The sequence below is a fragment of the Melopsittacus undulatus genome, chromosome Z, assembly GCF_012275295.1.
Source record: "Melopsittacus undulatus isolate bMelUnd1 chromosome Z, bMelUnd1.mat.Z, whole genome shotgun sequence".
NCBI lineage: Eukaryota > Metazoa > Chordata > Aves > Psittaciformes > Psittaculidae > Melopsittacus > Melopsittacus undulatus.
The window spans coordinates 102,008,483-102,028,183 of record NC_047557.1 but is presented as its reverse complement, the minus strand read 5'-3'; the positions used below and the strand labels follow the sequence as shown (position 1 = coordinate 102,028,183).

At 40.7% G+C, this 19,701-nt stretch overlaps 1 protein-coding gene across 1 annotated transcript in view; it reads right to left on the bottom strand.

Annotated features, from left to right (window-relative positions):
* Positions 1-19,701, bottom strand: part of NFAT5 (nuclear factor of activated T cells 5) — a 65,558-nt gene that overhangs the window by 2,420 nt on the left and 43,437 nt on the right. Inside the window, exons 5-12 of the mRNA XM_034073130.1 lie at positions 16,436-16,626; positions 14,530-14,702; positions 10,638-10,772; positions 10,416-10,468; positions 5,906-6,038; positions 5,289-5,366; positions 2,944-3,092; positions 3-2,418 (exon numbers count right to left, since the gene is read on the bottom strand). Of these exons, the coding sequence (XP_033929021.1) occupies positions 3-2,418; positions 2,944-3,092; positions 5,289-5,366; positions 5,906-6,038; positions 10,416-10,468; positions 10,638-10,772; positions 14,530-14,702; positions 16,436-16,626 (3,328 nt within the window). The remainder of the gene's footprint in view (positions 1-2; positions 2,419-2,943; positions 3,093-5,288; positions 5,367-5,905; positions 6,039-10,415; positions 10,469-10,637; positions 10,773-14,529; positions 14,703-16,435; positions 16,627-19,701) is intronic.

Genomic DNA, 19,701 nt, shown 5'->3' with positions numbered 1-19,701 from the left:
ACTGTTTTGAATGCCAAACAGGAATATTCCTGATGTTTGCTGAGATGAAGCAGGAGAATTCTGCAGCTGGTTGATAGCACCTCCTGCTGCGTTGTGGAATAAAGAAGCTTGTTGCTGTGGAGGAGAAGCAGTTCCTTGCATTCCTGCCATGCTGTTTTGAGACGAATACATAGGAGACTGCTGCAGCTCTTGCTGGCTCATACTGTTCTGCAAGGCAGACATGGAAGCTGAAGAGATGAAAAGGGTGACTTGTTGCTCTTGAGAACTTGGTGATCCTTGGACCAACTGAATCTGGGGTGAATTATGGAAGATGGCTGGCTGCTGTGCTTCAGCCTGGCTGGATCCAGGAGTCTGACTCTGGAATTGCATGGGCTGCTGCTCCTGGTTCATTGATGCCATGTTAGTCTGTGGATGGAAAATGGACTGGCCTTGTTGATCCTGACTGGTAACGGGATTTTGGTTTGGATTGAAAATCATGTTCTGCTTTTGAGAAGCAATTGTACTCATTGCATTTTGATTACTGAACATCATATTCTGCTGTTGTTGCTGCTGCTGTTCTTGGGATGGAGGACTACTCTGAATAGCAACTATTGAATGCTGAGGCTGGAAGATAGCTCCTTGCTGGTTCTGAGGAACTGAACTGGATTGCATGGAGCCTAGTGACACTTGAGACTGAAACAAACCTTGCTGAGCAGGCTGAGTCTGTGGCTGTTCCTGGGGAAGCATACTACTCTGGATATGAGATATCTGTGTCTGCTGCTGGAAAGAAGTCTGCTGTTCAGTGTTTGTTGCTGTCTGAAGAGGAGAAATGGAATTTGGGCTTGTGAAGAATGACATTTGTTCTTCCTGAGTTGCAGCATTGCCCATTGAACTCTGGGAAAGGAACATGTTGGCTGACTGCTGGTCTTGAGGAACTGAAGAACTTTGCAATACACCCATGGTGTTCTGTGAGTGGAACATTGGAGGCTGCAGCTGGTCTGAGGAATTGGCACTGGTCTGGTTGTGGACAATGGAATTTGGACTGTGGAAAATAGAGCCTTGTGTTTCTTGTGATATATTCTGAGTATCACCAATAGGATTCTGAGAGTGAAAAAGCTGAGCTTGTGAATGTGGAGATTGCTGCATAAAGCTTCCTGACTGAATAGACATGATTTCTCCACCCTGCTGGAACAGACCACCTCCTTGTTGTTGAGTTCCACTTGCCTGAACAGCCATCATACTTTTAGTAGATGAAAAGAGATTAACTTGAGATTGACTTTCTCCACTATGCTGCATTTGAACCATGGTCTGAAATACAGTGCTTTGCATCTGTTTATTCTGTCCTGAAGCTTCTTCTCCATCTGCAGAATTTGAGGTCTGAAACATAGCAGGTCCATTGCTGGAGACCTGCTGCTGAGCAGCAGGAGTAGTCTCACTTCCAGAAACACCAGGAGATGAAGAGAACAATTCACACTGCATTTGCATGTCTTCACTTGTTGATAACCCACTCATTATGTGGGAAGGCTGCTGGTAAACAGGTGACTGTTGCAGGGCTCCATTCCCTGATGTTGTTGAGGAGAACAAATCAGACTGCATCTGTGTTGCAGCCTGGCAAATGTTTTGTTGGATTCCTATCACCATTGCTGCAGAAGTCTCCATAGCCGCCTGCTGCTGCTGCTGCTGCTGTTGCTGTTGACTGGACAATGCATTTTCAGGCTGTGAGTGAACATTTTCAGCTCGTCCAGGCAAAAGGTTCTCTGGTCTGGAATGGACAGCTGTGTCTGATGAGGAAAATATGCCAGGATTTACACTATTTTGTATCTGGCTAACTTGCTGAAAGATATCGGCATTTAGCTGATCTTGAACATCCTCACTGCTATCTGAACCAGAAAATAAAACGGAAGATAACTGCTGTTGAGCTTCCAGCACCTGCTGCACCAAGTCTACATTTCTATTGCTGCCAGTGGCAGTGTTTGTTGGAAAATTTCCAGCTTGCAGTTGCTGGATAGTGTTCTGTAACTGACTCACACCACTTGCTGACGAGAAAATACTTGATGAAATCTGTTGCTGCAATGCCTGTGCTGGTTCTGAGAGTGCAGACTGTTGTTGTTGTGATGGATCAGTTAACTGTGACAAAGTGACTACTGTGCCATCTGATTGCAAGACTTCCCTGGCTTGGGCATCTCTTGTTTGGAACTGTGCAGCTTGCTGCAATAATGCATCACTGTTCTGCAGCTGACCTGGAGTTGAGACTGCTGAAAAGCTACCAGGCTGGGAAATATCCTGTGTTTGGATAGTAGTTAGTGTCTCTGGACTATACACCTTCGGCTGTATTTGTTGCTGGTTTTCATTTTCAGAAGGTAAATGGGAAGCAGAAGTTGATATGCCAGACATACTGTTTTCCAACGTTTGTTGAGTTGGTCCAACCACACTTGAAGCCTGAAAAGAATCAGACATTAAGCAATTCATAAGCTTACTTGGGTTATGCTAACAAAATTTCCACCAATCACAATCCTCAAGAAAGATCAGATGATTTGATGGCTATATATCCATCTCTCCATACATAACCAAACAAATAAGCAAATGACTAGCAGTGGAAATGCTACTTTAAGGCAGAAATTAAGGGACAATTTAATGAAAGCAAAGCTAAAAAGTGGTTAAAACAATATTCTCACAGTGATTTACTAGTTCTGTGTCAAGAGACAAAAAAAACCCAATAAATCATAGTATCACTAACCAATCAACCCTGGAACTGAGACTGAAACAAGGTAAGTTACTTTCAGAGAAAATTATTATAGCTACTTATTATTATACAATTATTTAATCAGTGATGGTGTGTTTTGTCCAGACCAATCTCAGACCTGACATTTTCCCTGTGCGTTACGCTTCTCCACCATTAGAACTTGGACTTATGGGTAGATATAACTATTAAAGCTACAACCTTCAGATTACAATCAAACTTACCTTGAAGACAGGGGGAGATATTTTTTCTGCACTTACTTCCATTGGAGCCACATCTTCATTCTTAATCATACTGCTTGGTATAAGCGGAGTTATCAAGGCACTAGGAAGAATGTTGACCTTCTCCAGGTTACAACCAGTGGCTTTCACTGCTGCAGTCACACACAAAAACAAAGGAAGGGCAATGGAATGTTAACATCCATTATGCAGAGGGTGGATTTCTAGTGGTGGCCTGCTTGCCATTTCACTTTTCAGTCTTACTACAAGAGCTTTCATCCTCACACAAGATGCTAATACGAAGAGATATCACAACCTTCAAAGGTTACTTTTAAGACTATCAAAAATGTAGTTTTGGTTTTCTTCCATTTTGTAGATTTCTAGACCAAGAAGAGCCATCCATCAACTGCTTGAACTACAAACACAGAAGCTTAAGATAGCTTTCCACAAATTATCACACTCTAAACTTTACTGCACTTTAACTGTGCAACTTCTCTATGTCATTCTGAAAAATATCTGTTTTCAGATAACTATGTGAACAGATTGCTCAAAGCATTCAAGACTGTATTTTTATTCTGTTAAAGGAACAATCAAGCAAATCTTCATAAACCTGCACATCAGCTCTGTAGCAAGAGCAAGTTGTAATTTTGCCTTTGTAGTGCCTAGTTTCTTCATTTTTTTTTAATGTAGAAAGGTGGCTTCTTAAAATGAATTAGATCTTTTAATTTTGATTTTTCCTGATCCACATTTAAAAAAATACATAAGCTGAGATCTTTGCTGTAAATAAAATTAACTTTCTTGATTTCAAATACTGCTCACATTGAGCTTAAAACAAACCAGTGGGAAAGCATGTAAAAATCATAGTTCCATATTACTATAAATACATTAGAGGATTAATCTTTAACATAGAGCATCCCACTGGATCCCCACCTTTATTTGGGGCAAAATCAGTGACAAAGTACATGAAGGAGACAAAACTAATCTGGTTTTGATCATGAACTATCTGGTTCATAATCAGCCTAGAGAAGAATAGGCACAGGAATGAGCCATCAAAGTGAGCTGCCTAGCACAAAACCCACACAAGAAAGTAAATTAAGGTTTATCACATAAATTAAATGAAGGACATGAAGCAACAGAAATAGCACATTTTATGAACAGCAGATGCTTTCCCAGTGCAGTTGATATCCTCCCTTGTTAAGCCTCCATGCTAAATTAGTTGGATGTCAGGCTTGCCCTAATATAAAAATAAGTTACTTTCCTCATCTTTTTGATCTTGCTACTAGAGGTCTTACCAGTCCTTTCATCAGCTTGTTTCACTGCCCTAAATATTCTTGCATATTTCTCACCCCAACATTCTCTACAGGTTTAAACTCATCATATCTTGTATTATGCTCCCTAACAAGTTGTAAAGTCAACTTATAAATATATCCCCTGCCAAGACCAAGCTATTAACTTCAAACATAAGCCTCATAATTTTAACCTGAAGCTATGGATTCCTATCAAACTTGTGATCACATTGTTAATTTGCTTACTTTCAACCTGCTTTCACCAGAGCAGGCTATGGAAATTTCCATTAATCTTTGTACACTACCATAGTTTTAACAGTCAACTAAGAAACATTTCCTTCCTCTACTTTATTTCACTATCAAAAGCATCAATTTAATTCACACTTAAAACCAGGCAAACCTAAAACTTGCTCCCTTGGAACAAAACAACAAACTTTGCATGGCATGAATGGTCAGAAAAGAATGAAAACAAAGGAAAAAAAAGAAAAAGGAAAAACAAACAAAACAACAATAATTCACTGAAAGGAACAAGTTGAAAGTGCCAGAACTAGCATTCTTAACTAGACTCACTGAAAGCAATCCCATAAAACCACTGGAGAGCATTCAAAAAATACCAGTTGACATGTTCATGCTTTCAGTACTCAGTTCTTCCCCACCATGACCTTTATGTATAGTTTTGCTTAAATTAACACTACACTGTTTCTAAATCCTTTGTTTATAAATCTTTGGGTTCTTTCTTTTTAATTCTTCATTTGCAATCATATTAAATGAAGATTAGACTTCAGGGCCTTAGCAATGAAAAGTGAAATACATTAAAAATGGAAGAAAAAAAACCAACTATTTTTTGCAGGTTTTGTTCTATACTAGCTCATGTTAAGATATACGTAAAAGAATACTGTTATAAAGTAAAATATTCAGAACCAGAAAACAAACCTCACTGTAAGAATGTGGCCAAATTTTATAAGAACAAACTTATCTTCAGAGGACATCTGATTCATTCCTCCAAATCTGAGTAGGAATTTATAGTTAAATTATTAACAACAATGATAAGAATCAATTTAGTACCTTTTATAGCCTCTTCAAAAGAACAATGTTGGGCTGGGCTGGAGATTTCCTTTTTCACATCAACATTCAGAGTACCAGCTGTTGAGACAAAACACATTGAGAACTTCCTTATGTTAAAACAGCAAACAAGCAAAAAACCCCAAGCTAACCATTACTTATATCCTGAAGAAACTGAGGTTCTTTGAAACCCAAACAAACTTTTGGACTGCGCATTGTAATATAGATAAATAAATAAACAAAAATACAGTGATATGGTCAAAATTCAACTTTCCTCAGGATAAAGCTTGGTGCTATTTTTTGTTTGGATCTGTTGCACTGTGTGTGTTTCCTTTTTTCCTGATCAGCTTAATTCTGAACCTTAGGGTAGAACTGGATGCTACTTCATAAGACCAGCTGTCTCCATGCAGCTGAAATGTCGTGATACCTGCCACATAAATGAGAAAGGCCAAGCCTTCAGATTTCATTATTAAACAGAGTAAACACTGCCAGCAAGATGAGCTTGAAGAGGTCCACATTACGTAAAGTTCTGTTGCATGGTCTAAATGCTATAAAATCAAACCCAAAATGCTTTCAGGTAAAACTGCCCCTTTTTTCATCCAGATTTTTATTTCACATACATGTATCTGGAGTGTATGTAAATGGCTGCACATCACGTGATCTTCCAGCGTTGGTCACAACATATATTCCCACAGAAACAGCTGAGGTTATTTGCTGGTCATGATATGGTGGCACCTTCACAATAAGGTGATTCTGAAATGCAAAAATAATTTAAAGATCACATCAGAAGCCTAACTTTACCACCTTAACTGTATTGTATCCATCAACACAGAGAAACAGACTGATGAAACACCATAAGAAACAAAGACACTGGGGGAGATGTGATCAAGTTACACCTTCAGTGAAGCAATAACTAACTAGTGCTAGGAGAAATGAATAATCTGCCTGAATGATGCTCACTGGCAACCTACAATTCAAATGGAAAGACAGAGTCCAGTACTTTAAGTCCAGTACTTTAAGTAGCCTGAGGAGTATAAAGAAGGACTACAGAGCCCTGGGAGAGGTGCTCAGGGGCTCTGGAGCTCAGACTGTCTTTTCATCAATTCTCCAAGACACAGGGGAGGACCTTCCAAAGGCAAGGAGGATTGGACAGGTTAATAAATGGTTACAAGGGTGGTGTCATAGTCAAGGGTTTGGGTGTCTTGAACATAGGGTCCACATTTGTAGGCCAGGCCTACTGGGGGCTGGTGGAGATGCTCTGATAAAGAAAGGGAAGAGTGGCTTTGCTGGGAGGCTTGCCAGGCTGGTCAAGGATGCTCTAAACTAGTTGTGTCGGGGGAGGGGAACATCATTCCTTCCCAGCACTCCCAGGCAGTTGCCAGCACTTATAATAAATGCTCAGAGCAATGTAGGCATATTCCAGCTGCTCCAGCCAATGAACCAGCTTCATTTGGAGCTCAGCTCAGATGCCTCTATACAAATGCCTGTAGCATGGGGAACAAACAAGAGGAATTAGAGATGTGTGCATGTCTACAGAGGTACGATATAATAGGCATCACAGAAACATGGTGGGATGGCTGCTGTGACTGGAATGGAAGGTTACAGGCTCTTTAGAAAAGATAGGCCAGGCAGATGGGCAGGGGGAGTTGCCCTTTACATTAGGGATAGGCTGGAGAGTATGGAACTCTGTCTGGGGACTGCTAAGCAGTTAACAGAGAGTTTGTGGGTCAGGGTTAAGGTGAGAACAGCAATGGGAGACATTATTGTGGGGATCTGCTACAGACCTCCTGATCAGGAGGACTCTGTGGATGAAGCACTCTATAGACAGACAGGAACAGCCTCACACTCGCAGGCCCTTGTCCTCATGGGAGACTTCAACCACCCTGATACCTGTTGGAGGGATGGTACAGCCCAGCACAAGCAATCCAGGTGGTTCCTCGATTGTGTGGAACACAAGATTCATTCTGCAAGCAATAGAGGAGCCGACAAGGAGAGGTGCCCTGCTTGACCTCGTGCTCACCAACAGGGAAGGGCTGGTTGGAAATGTGGTGCTCCAGGGCAGCCTTGGATGTAGTGGTCACGAGATGGTCGAGTTTGAGATCCTCAGGCCAGTGAGAAGAGTGTGCAGCAAGCTCACTGCCCTGGGCTTCAAGAGAGCAGACTTTGGCCTCTTTAGGAACCTGCTTAGCAAGGTTCCATGGATATAGCCCTAGAGGGCAGGGGGGCCCAAGACTGTTGGATGATATTCAGGGATCACCTGCTACAAGCTCAAGAGTGTTGCATCCCAACCAGAAGGAAGTGCAGCAGGAAGGACAGGAGACCTTCTTGGATGGATAAGGAGCTGCTGAGGAAAATTCACAGGAAAAAAGAGGCTTATAAAAGGTGGAAGCAAGGACAGGAGACCTGGGATGAATACAGGGAAGCTGTCTGGGAAGTTAGGAACCAAGTTAGGAAAGCTAAGGCCCAGTTAGAGCTAAACTTGGCAGGGGATGTGAAAGATTAACAGGAAGGGATTTTATAGGTATGTAGCGGCTAAAAAACAGACTAAAGACAACGTGGGCCCCCTCTGGAAGCTTTCGGGAGAACTGGCTACATAGGACTTGGAGCAGGCTGAGATTCTGAATGACTTCTTTGCCTCGGTCTTCACTGACAAAGGCTCTGACTGCACCACCCGAGCCTTGGAAGGCGGACACAGGGACTGTGAAAACCTAGACCTTGGGCCCACTGTGCGAGAGGATCTGGTTCGAGACCATCTTAAGAACCTGAACATGCACAAGTCTATGGGATCTGATGAAATCCATCCACAGGTCTTGAAGGAGCTGGCAAATGAAGTTGCAAAGCCACTGGCCATCATATTTGAAAACTCATGGCAGTCAGGTGAAGTTCCTGGTAACTGGAAAAAGGGAAATATAACCCCAGTTTTCAAGAAGGGGAAAATGGATGACCCAGGGAATCACAGACCAGTCAATGTCACCTCTGTGCCTGGCAAAATCTGGGAGCAGATTCTCCTGGAAGGCATGCTAGGGCACATGAAAAACAACAAGGTGCTTGGTGACAGCCAGCAGGGCTTCGCTAAGGGCAAATCCTGCCTGACCAATCTGATGGCCTTCTATGATGGGGCTACAGAACTGATGGACAGGGGTGGAGCAGTTGATGTCATCTACCTGGACTTGTGCAAAGCATTCAACATTGTCCCACACGACATCCTTTTCTCTAAATTGGAGAGACATCAATTTGATAGGTGAAGCACTCAGTGGATAAAGAACTGGCTGGATGGCTGCATGCAAAGAGTTGTGGTCAACGGTTCAATGACCGGCTGGAGACCAGTAACCAGTGGTGTCCATCAGGGATTGGTGTTGGGACCAGTCTTGTTCAACATCTTTGTCGCTGACATGGACAATGGAATTGAGTGTGCCCTCAGCAAGTTTGCTGATGACACCAACCTGTGTGTTTCATTGATCTGCTGGAGGGAAGGAATGCCATCCAGAGGGACCTTGACACACTTGTGAGGTGGGCTGATGCCAACCTCATGAAGTTTAACCATGCCAAGTGCAAGGTCCTACACCTGGGTCAGAGCAGTCCCAGGCACAGCTGCAGGTTGGGCAGAGAAGAGATTCAGAGCAGCCCAAGGAGAAGGACTTGGGGGTGTTGGTCAATGAGAAAATGAACATGAGCCAGCTGCAGTGTGTGCTCACAGCCCAGAAAGCAACCGTATCCTGGGCTGCATCAAGAGGAGCGTGACCAGCAGGTCAAAGGAGGTGATCCTGCCCCTCTGCTCTGCTCTCGTGAGACCTCACCTGGAGCATTGTGTGCAGTTCTGGTGTCCTCAACATAAAAAGGACATGGAACTGTTGGAACAAGTCCAGAGGAGGCCACGAGGATGATCAGGGACTGGAGCAGCTCCTGTATGGAGACAGGCTGAGAAAGTTGGGGCTGTTCAGCCTGGAGAAGAGAAGGCTGCATGGAGACCTCAGAGCAGCTTCCAGTGTCTGAAGGGGTCTACAGCAATGCTGGGGATGGACTCTTCATTGGGGACTGAAGTGATGGGACAAGGGGTAATGGGTTCAAACTTAAACAGGGGAAGTTTAGCTTAGATATAAGGAAGAAATTCTTTACTGTCAGGGTGGTGAGGTACTAGAATGGGTTCCCCAGGGAGGTTGTATATACTCTATCCCTGGCAGTGTTCAAGACCAGGTTTGATGAAGCCTTGAGTGATATGGTTTACTGTGAGGTGTCCCTGCCCATGGCAGGGGGGTTGGAAGTGGATGATCTTAGGGTGCTTTCCAACCCTAACTATTCTATAATTCTATGATTCTATTCTAAGTATAAGCTTATGCCTAACATGCCTTACTGAAGTGCAGACAGTTTCCCATCAAGTTCTGCTGGATTCAGACACTTCATATTCTGCTGACTCAGGTCTCTGTATTCAGTGTGAAAAGGTGGAGGATGCAGTTTCATGTTACACTTAAGCAGATTTAACATAGAGCAGACATCAGAAAATAGGTCTTCAGTCATTCACCAACAGGCATAGTGATATGGGATCTCTATTCCCCAGCTACCCACTGGAAGTGAGAAATCATTTCTACCAGTGCACACATGAAATACTGCCTTTGGAGATGGGAGCAAGATGAAGTTTGTCAAATGTCATTTATATCTAATAATTTCTCTAATTTCAGTCCAATAGTCCATAATGACACTCAGTTGTGGCAAAAAGAAGAAACAAATATCTTGTAAAACATTTCAGAATGAACAGAAATCAAGCCAGGTATAAAGACTATGGTGTATATTACCTATTTCCACTCAGTACTAATCTAACATGGCCTTAAGAAAACTACTGAAAAAATTGGATTAGGCCTTTTAATTAAACTGTATGTAAGGGAAAAGATCTGCTCCATATACCACACTCCTACTGTGGTACTGAAATTCTTAATTAGAAATTGAACAATTGTACTTGTATAAACCCAAACCAATGATATTCAACCAGATTCACTAAAGAACTTATTTTAAGAAAAGGAGTATTATTTCTAGAAACGCACATTAAAAAGGAAAGGCTTGTTTAATTTTTCTTTGGAAACAGTATTTTTTCTTATTTAAATACAATAATAGTAATAAACAATAACACAGAAGTACCTGATGAAATAATTCCATGTCAATTTCAGCTTCTGCCTTCCATGAATTGTCATCTAAATGAAAATTAAAAAGCATAATTTATTATGCATCCATATAAAGAAATTTTAGTGCCTTTGATTCTGCTCATCAGTTTGCTCTCTACAACTAAACTTTATCACCCAGTGTAAACCCCAGCATCACGCCCTCTTCAGCACCCCAAGCTGTTACTGCTTTCACACTAACCAGAAACGTTCTCTTGGAAAATCACTTTTGTTCCCTTTAGAAAGTTCTTGCCAATCAGAAAAACTTCCTCTTCACCCTTCACTGAACAACTGTGCAGACTTTTCTTTAGGATCTCTGGAACTCCTGCTGGTTGAGCTGCAATTGAAAAAAAACTAGTCTGAAATCAAGAAAATATCAACATCCAAACCAAAAAACTTTTACTTACAGGATTTTAAAAGAAAGAACAAAATAATTCCTCAGCTCTCCCTTTATAATATCACTAATTTAAAAAGCTTTTCAAACAATAACCATTTCTATTATCTCCTCACTAAATGTGATGGTCTCAAAAATCACACTTAAGGAAATGATCCACTAATAATATTTTCAATTTTCTCCTGTATTTATTAAATCCTCAAAACTGAAACTTTCAGTGTTAGAGCTAAAGTTCAAGAAACTTTGATCCTATAATTTCCTGGCATAGGGAGTGACAAACAAATGCATCAGTCCTTAGACACACCTGAAACATGTCTTCAAATCTACCCATTTAATATACAGCTTATTTTGTCCTCCTATGCAAAAGGGTGTAAGTAGTAATCCTCCTGCTTTTTTTTTCAATTTTGTTTGGTGTTTTTTAGTGGTTTTTTTCTTTGTTTTTTGCTTGTTTTTTACATGAGGTAGCTTCCTGGCTGGTGCAAGAACCAACCAAGGGCTTTGAGCAACCTGGTCTCGTGGAAGGTATCCCTGATCATGGTAGTGGGTTGGAAATGCATAAGCTTCAAGGTCCCTTCTAACCCAAACCATTCCACGATTCTATGACTTTCTAGGATTATATACTTCAGTTAATACAAACGCTTGCAAGAGTTACGTGTGTGTATCTGGGGATTATAGCAATTTATAACCTACGAACTAGCAAAGACAATGCAACTTACAGTTCCACACCCCTGTAAACTTACACCTCTCAGCCAGCAATTCAGATGATGATTTGCGATAACACGTATTACAATATCTTTGCTGCAAACTATTTCTATGCTTCTTACAGCATAAAGGCCACATGTTTAAATGAAAATGAGGACCAAAGTTAATTTAAATATGCATAAATTTTAAAATTATGTACTTTGTCACATTTCACATTTTGTAAAGTAATTCCAGCTTCTAACAAAAGTTTCTCAATGACCTTTTCTATTCACCACAAAATCCAGGTAGCATAAGCTTGTGCTTGTGCTTTGCACTTACACGGCCTACTTTTAGCGTTTATTAACAATATTCCATGGGCTTACTACACAGAAGAAGATAACACTGTAACATTCCAAATTATCTGATGACCTTTCAGAGAGGCTTTCTCTACAAGCATTGCAGCGGGTTCCTAAGCAACCATTACACAACTACTAAATATGCTAAAGACACATGAATGTCTGAAAAGCGTAACTGGATTTAGGTTTGCTAGCAAGTGAACAAAGCCTATTTAAAACACAGACCTTAAATAAAGAGCCTGCATCTATTCAACTTCTTTCCTGTGGTTTCAGGAACAGTAATGCAGAGCTTTAACAGCAACATTAGTGACAGCACAATATAAGCAGGCTGTGATGAGTGATAATGTAAACCTCATTATGAGAAAGTAAAGTACACATCTGTAATAAGATGTGTGTAGCAAACAAACCAGGTGTAATGTGCCTGAGGATATGATATATATAAATGAGTAACTTCATAAACAACATTTTATGCCATATGGATCAGGCAGTATGCACATACTGGCACAGTTTGGTTGGCTAAGGTCTGCTGGAAATCACTGTGACTTTGGTGTAAGTTAAGAAGCAGAAGCACAGAAGCCTTGGAAAAGCCTCAAGAATTCCCCTCTCAACCTTCACATCACAATTAGTTTTACCCAAACTATTACTCAAAGACATGAGTCTAACCAGAGTATTTTCTTTTTTTGTTTTAGGTGTCCAGCAATGGAGATACCATAAAATTCCTGGGCAAACTCTTGGCAATTTACACAATCAGGAAGAAATTCTTATCAACTGACTAAACCTCACCTTGCTAAAAACTAAACCAAATTTTTGGAACTTTATTTATACAAGGATAACTTTTATGTCCTTCTTTCCCTCTTCCTTTTTTTATCATGGCCCTTACCATGTCATGTATTCCACTTTTTACTCATTGCACGTATCTCAAAATACAGCTACCAATGCTACAGGTATAAATGGCTTCATTCAACAAACAGAAGACTACAAGGGATCCTCATAAGCCAGTACTAGAATGGCTTTACCAACAAGCTGAGCAGAAATTTGTATCAAATACAGCTTTTTTAGTTGAACAGCCTATCTTTAAATTTCCTAAAACATCTCACTCACCTTCTACTTATAGTAGTAAGTTTTGGATTGTTACGTGCTTAAGAAAACACCAGATGATTGCTGTTCCCATTTCTGCTACTATTCAAATAACTTTATCTTTAACCAGTAAATTAATGATACAAATAAAATCTCTGTGCAGATAGAGATCTTGCAGATTTTATAGAAAATGTTTTTTTCTTAAAGCTAAAAATTAGTGTCAGATACTACAATGCTGCACTGACTGGAACGGAACTACAGAGACAACCAACCATAGCTCTAACAAATGTACCTACATATTTTACAGCAACATAAATGCCTACATCTGAGAGCTCCACCAGTTAAGAAAACACTGGGAAAAGGAAGATTTAACAAAACATGGCAGGAGAGGAAAGGAGAGGGAGGGGAACACCAAGTTCTTGGGGAGCACACAAAAGTCAAACTACTGCCTAAAGCAGAGAATAGGGCTGAGGAGAGGAGGAGAGCCCTCCCCTGCACCAGCAGTGGCATGTCTTTGGTTATCATCTTTATTAGGGTTCCTGCTGGGCTCCTGCTCCACCTGAGTCTTGCACATGGATTCTCTGCAAAAGCAGGAGGCTGGAAGGAGGGATGGGCCACATGCCACATCTGCCGAATCGCCTTCTGCCTGCAGCACTGGAACTGCATGGTGGTAGCTGATGTGGAAGCTCACATGGTTTTAATTATCTCCTCTTCCAATCTGTTCTTTCACTGGCAACAAAGCTGCAATTTCTGATGAGTTGAATAGGAGCCCTGACACAATTGGTACTGACAGGGTTTAGGAAAACAAAAAACCCACCAAAACCAATAACTTCTTATACAATGGAAAGAACACAACACAAGGAGCTTGCATAACCACAGTATGTTTCATGCATGTGGAGAAAAAGCTCTACCTTCTTGTTCATCGAGAAATATCAGTAACTCCATCAACAGCTGTATTAAACATATTTCCCCATTTTTTTTCTTTTGCAGATGAGCCGAATTCCATGTAATTGGAAGCTGCTACAGACTCTGCAGACACATGCAGCCCTTTCTGGTTTAATTTTCCCTGTTGTTCAGCATAACCAAACCAGTCAGAGCAGCCATCTGTGCTCAGTGCTAAATAGAGCATTTTAATAAAGAACTATAAATTGTTCCATTCTTGCACTGAACCAGAAGAGATTCAGTCTCTGGCCCAGCAAACTACCACAACTGTACAGAACCATGCTCACTAACTCATTAGAAGTCATTTCGGTCACTGAAAGCTGCCAGATGAACATCACAATAGAGAAGAGATTAAAACTTGTCTGAAAAAATCGTATCTGAGTTAAAAAAAAGGACAAAAAAAATCTGTTTAAAAGGCAAAGATTCATTGAATAGAAGATGAGGAAATTCATAACTACTTTTAAATATTGGTCAGTCATTTGTCTAACGTCCCACCCCAAATAAAAATGAATCCATATGATCTTAGCCATAGCAATTCTGAAATAGTCATGGTATTACACTGGGGTGGGCTTTTTTCCCTGAGGCATTTTATGGCAATCACACTAAAATTCAGAGTCCAATAATACCAACTTTTTGATACTTACTGCACAAAATCGGGCAAGAGGGTGTCTGAAGAGTCAAAGTTGAACCATCTTTGCGAGTGATGTTAACACGAAATACCAGCCGAGCACGTGTGCTTTTCTTCTTCGAGCCAGCAATCCCTATCCTAGCTTCAACATCAGCATTTCTTAGCTTCAGTATCCCCACACAATCAACCCTATCAACACAAAACAGTAGAAAGTTTAATAGAGTTCAATATGTTCAGCATCTTTAATAGTCTTTCAACTAGTTACACAGGCCATAACTCAAAACTCTGGAAGTAATTACTGAAATGTTCTATTTATTTTTCTTTTTAAACGAAATCTCTACACAACCTTTCTCACTACATAGCTTGCTTTTCAATTCAACTGTACATAATTTGGATGAGGGACTCTTCATCAGGGACTGTAGCAACAGGACAAGGGGAATAGGCTTAAACTGAAACAGAGGTAGTTCAGGTTAGACATTAGGAAGAATCTCTTTCCTGTGAGGGTGCTGAGGCGCTGGCACAGGGTGCCCAGAGAAGCTGTGGCTGCCCCATCCCTGGCAGTGCTCAAGGCCAGGTTGGACACAGGGGCTTGGAGAAACCTGCTCTAGTGGAAGGGGTCCTTGTCCATGGCAGGGGTTGGAGCTGGATGAGCTTTAAGGTCCCTTTAAACCCAAACCATTTTATGATGGATTATGGAAGGAAAGAATAATAAAGCAGTATGAATAAAACGGAAAATGGGATATAACAAGTCATTCTGGTTAGCATTCAGTTTATAATCACAGGTGTTCACTCTTCCGTTCCAGGGGCTAGATCTGGATTTGTAGGATTATTACTACAAAACATTCTGCATTTCCTTTAAGAATAGTAGAAGAAAGCTATTGTAGTCATATTCTTTTTTACACTCGGTGGAACTTGGAAGTGATAGCTATGTCATAAGATACGTGTGGCACCCTGGGAAATGTCTACAGCGCCAGGGTGAGAGAAGGCAGTGCTAACTTTCAGAAAGGCATGGTAGACGTAAAATTATCTCAAAGAAAAGAACAAAAACTCCAGCCAAACACAGCATGATGAGTTAAAAAGAATACTGCAATTCTACCAGGATCTTGGGCTCTACATCCAAACAGTACAGGGACCATCTGATATCTGAGTACAACAAAGACATCATCAAGATTTCCTACAAGAGAACAGCCTAAGCAAAACTTTGCTTCCCAGGTAGTTCCAAATTCATCTTTCTAACATCTCTAAACTTACATGGTTTTACATGAACACTTGAGAACAACTATAAAATTACTCTCCAAGAGGCAGTTTCTAAATTCATCATGGGAATATATTTTACCTTAAAATATCAAACTGATGCAGTTTATTAACAAACTGTATTATCCTACTGGAGAAGTGGATACTGACAAATAAACGTTTCTTGTCTTGAAACAAGACAAGCTGCCAAGTAAAGAGTGGCAGCTTTCAATCACATACCCATTGAAAAGAATTATTTGAAAAAAGATCAATCCCTTTCTGTATGTTAAGGTACATGTGAAAAGCTTATTATGAAATCACTTGTACCTGAAGTTTGTGTCTGATCAGCAATTCTTACTTGTTAAAAGACAAGACAACCAGAAGAATCACAACCAGCTTGTAATTCACCTCATGCTTGAATATGCACATTATTGATCAAACACAACATGAAACTAATGTAACAGTTAATTGATAAAGTTTATGGAAGACCAGGTTAAGAATTAAATAAAACAAACAAATCGAGCATGTGATTTAAAAGTTTTTCTTACACCCACACCTTCACTAAGTTCCTGGTGTGTTCCAAGATGTTCAGACTTTTAACTACTAAACCACCCAATCAAAAAAGTAAAATCAGTTTCTGAAAACAAGCTAATAAATTAATTTATAATTAAAAAAAAAAAGCTACTCACGCAAGTGTCATATTGTTGCTTGGGTCCAGTCCAACCTCAATAACAGTAGTTCCTTCTATATCCACTTCTTTACAAGGGGTAGTGTTTCTCCCAGTAACTCTGCAGGCCTGGTAGAACCCATGTGGCTTCACTCGACCGGAGTCATTACCCACAAATACCTGCAGCACCACCGGCTCATTGTGACCTTCCAGCTGAAACACAGCACCACAAATCACTCATTTCAATAGAGCTCCTCTTAATTAAAACACAAAACATTTTATACAGGTGAACCTGAAGTAAATCAGCTCCCAGTGTTGCTGGAAACAACCCTAAGGGCAGAAGGAACACAAACTTTTCATCTACTTTATAAACAAAATGCTAACTTATTTTATCTTTTGCCATTCGTTCTTTCATTAAAAGACAGTCATTTAATAAACAGGTAAAATTTATTTTTACTGTGATGTAAAAGAAATCTTGAACTAAATTGGGGCATTGAATTACGAAGTAATTTTATTTTTAAGTAGCAGTAGTTAAGAAAAATATTCCTGAATAAAAAGAAACATGAGGTCACTGCCAGATTCCCATGTGAGAAAGAAATTCTTTGCCAGAGCATTCTAAGAGGAGATAAAACCAGTATTTGCAATGTTTTCATTAAGCCACAGTTGTTGCTAGAGAATTTCTGGGTGCCAATGTTACGTTTCATCCTAGGCCTGGAGGCCCAGTCAAAACTTACAGAAAGAAGCTCAAATCTTACTAGTAAGGAGATGCAAATGAGAGCAGAATCCTCCAGAGGATCTTTTATGGGATTTATCCCTGTCAACTTAGAAAATTAAGTTTTGAAGTTCTCAGCAAGTTTGGAAAAGGGAAGAATTAGCAAACACTGGTAAAAATAGAATGCTACTCATGTCCAAAAGGAACAATAAGCAATCAAGTGGGTGTTCTGACCATTATGGATGGGTAAAGCTAAGAAGATCTCTGCAGGTGGCCAACAGACAGGCTTCCAAGTAGGAAACAAGGGCTAATAGGCAGGAATCCTACCAGAGAGCTCAGGAGCTAGGAGAACACAAGTGAAGAGACCATGAGAAGAGCCTATGAGATGACTTAAGTTCACCAGGCGGTCAAAAGGCAGTAGGAAGTAAAGGGTACTCTGATATTCTACCATTTACATGGAAAGCTGAATGAACAGTCTTTGTGTCACACCACCAAGGCCTCCTCGGCCAGAAGAGCATTGTCACAGCTAAGCAGTGCTGCTTTTCTTTCTGGTGTTCTTGTCAGAAGAAAGTATGAACAGTGTGCAAGAGTACCTCACAACACCTGGGTGGTAACTGCTCCAGCTCTGAGATACCATTAGCAAGACAACATGAAGATGTTACTGATGGCAGGGACACCTCTGCTGACACTCTGCATTCAGGATAATCTTTCTTTTGCCAGCCAAGTCACTTAATTAAGGTTCATTTATACAATTTTAATGTTGCATATTGATTGTAGTCTCTCTAGTTCTAAGTCATCAAGTAACATGGTTTTCCCTAGACCACAGAACCTCCTGCTTCTCCTCAGTCTCCTTAGGAGTGATGCATCTGAATGGCTGCCCATGCTGCCAGAGAAGAGCAAGCACCAGATCTCTTCTGAACTAGCAACATTTTTACATTCTTGTTCCCCATCTTTAAAACAAACCCCACAAAAACACAAACCAGAAGCACTCCTGTCCTTTACAGATTTTTCATCACTAGCTCAGATTTCCTGAAGATCCAATGACTCATTTTGTCTGTCCAGCCCTGGCAGACTTTTATATGCAGCATATGAACTAGTTCACCTACTGGTAAGGCAAGCTTGAGCTTCCAGGAATTCAGTAACATAAGACTCTTCCAAACAGAGTTTTCACTGAAGGGTACTAAAGGATGACTTGGAAAGGAATTAAAAGGAAATTCATATGAACAAAGGCCCATTGAGAAATTTTGCATAAATAAGCACTAAATCACCATAGCAACAGGATGATATGAACAGATTCTTTTCTTATGAAACTTAACTGGATTTCTACATTTCTGAGGAACAGAATTTCCACATCTGTTCTGAGGAGCAGATTTCTACATTTCTGAGCGAAGTGTTCGAAATGTTTCTAAAGTTGTCAAATAGGACTTTAAAGGTAAGTATACTTCTATACTCTGTCAGCAGTAGTCAGCACAAATTTTAAGGGCTCTATCATAAACAACACTCCTTTGTAGACCTGGTAAATGAGTTTGGATTAAGAACTTATTTACTGCTTTCTCAAAGCATCATAATTAATAAAAAATAAAAAATGAAATGTCTTTTCCCCTTCTTATTCGTGTAACAGAGACAGTTGTCTACCTGCTCTACCTGTTTCCCACACTCCACCCAATATGACCAGGATGACATTCGCCTCAGTTACAATGAGCATGCAGTGCCAGCCTGTATTGAGTTCAGTGTCCATCCCCCCCTATTTATAGTCTTGCCACTGCAACTTTTGCGATCATGTTTGACATCAGTTTTTCTGTTTGTTCCTGTTTAAGTCAAGTAAAGCATTACTCCTGGTAAGCCCCCCTACAGTTTGCAGCAGGAAGCCTTCTCAAGCACAGCCTTCAAGTTCTTTTTGATTGCTTCTACCAGCCTATGTAACCCTGCAGATGGACAGATGGCTGAAATGCTCCACAGTTAGAGAGGTCCATATGCAGGAGAATCCTGCATCATCTACTGTCTTCTCAGACAGGAAGTCTGTAACAGACACCAGAACATTATCCTAACTTCCTCTCTCCTCTGGTTTCCAGTTTCTTGCTCAAGATCTGTGTAGTCAAGGAGCATCTCATGATACATGACCTCCTCTCTTCTTTCTGAACAGCTGGTACATATCCATGACTGCATTCCAGACATTATCCCAAGCCTCTGTGACTCCAGTCAACTCACAGCTCTCTGACTATGCAAGGGAAAAAACAAGACCTGTAGATCCACACTCTGGTCATTAATGTGCAGGCACTGGCAGACAGCCTTTGAATGTCACCCTTCTGAGCAGGATGGAAAAAGATCTTTTTGTAGCCTTCTTCCTCATGTTTCTTCTCCATTTGTAGCTCCTACTTTTCTTCTGGGCTTTGGTCCCCATTCTCTGAAAAACTTACAGTAAAGCCCTCTGGTACCAGAGGCTAGCAAGCCTCACCACCAACAGCTTTCCCCCTCTATGAGCAAGGTGAATTACATCAGTCATCCTTTTCTTTTCTCCAAATGATGCAGGATGAACAAAGAAGCTAAATGCATGCTGCTGAGAGCCAGCAATGCAG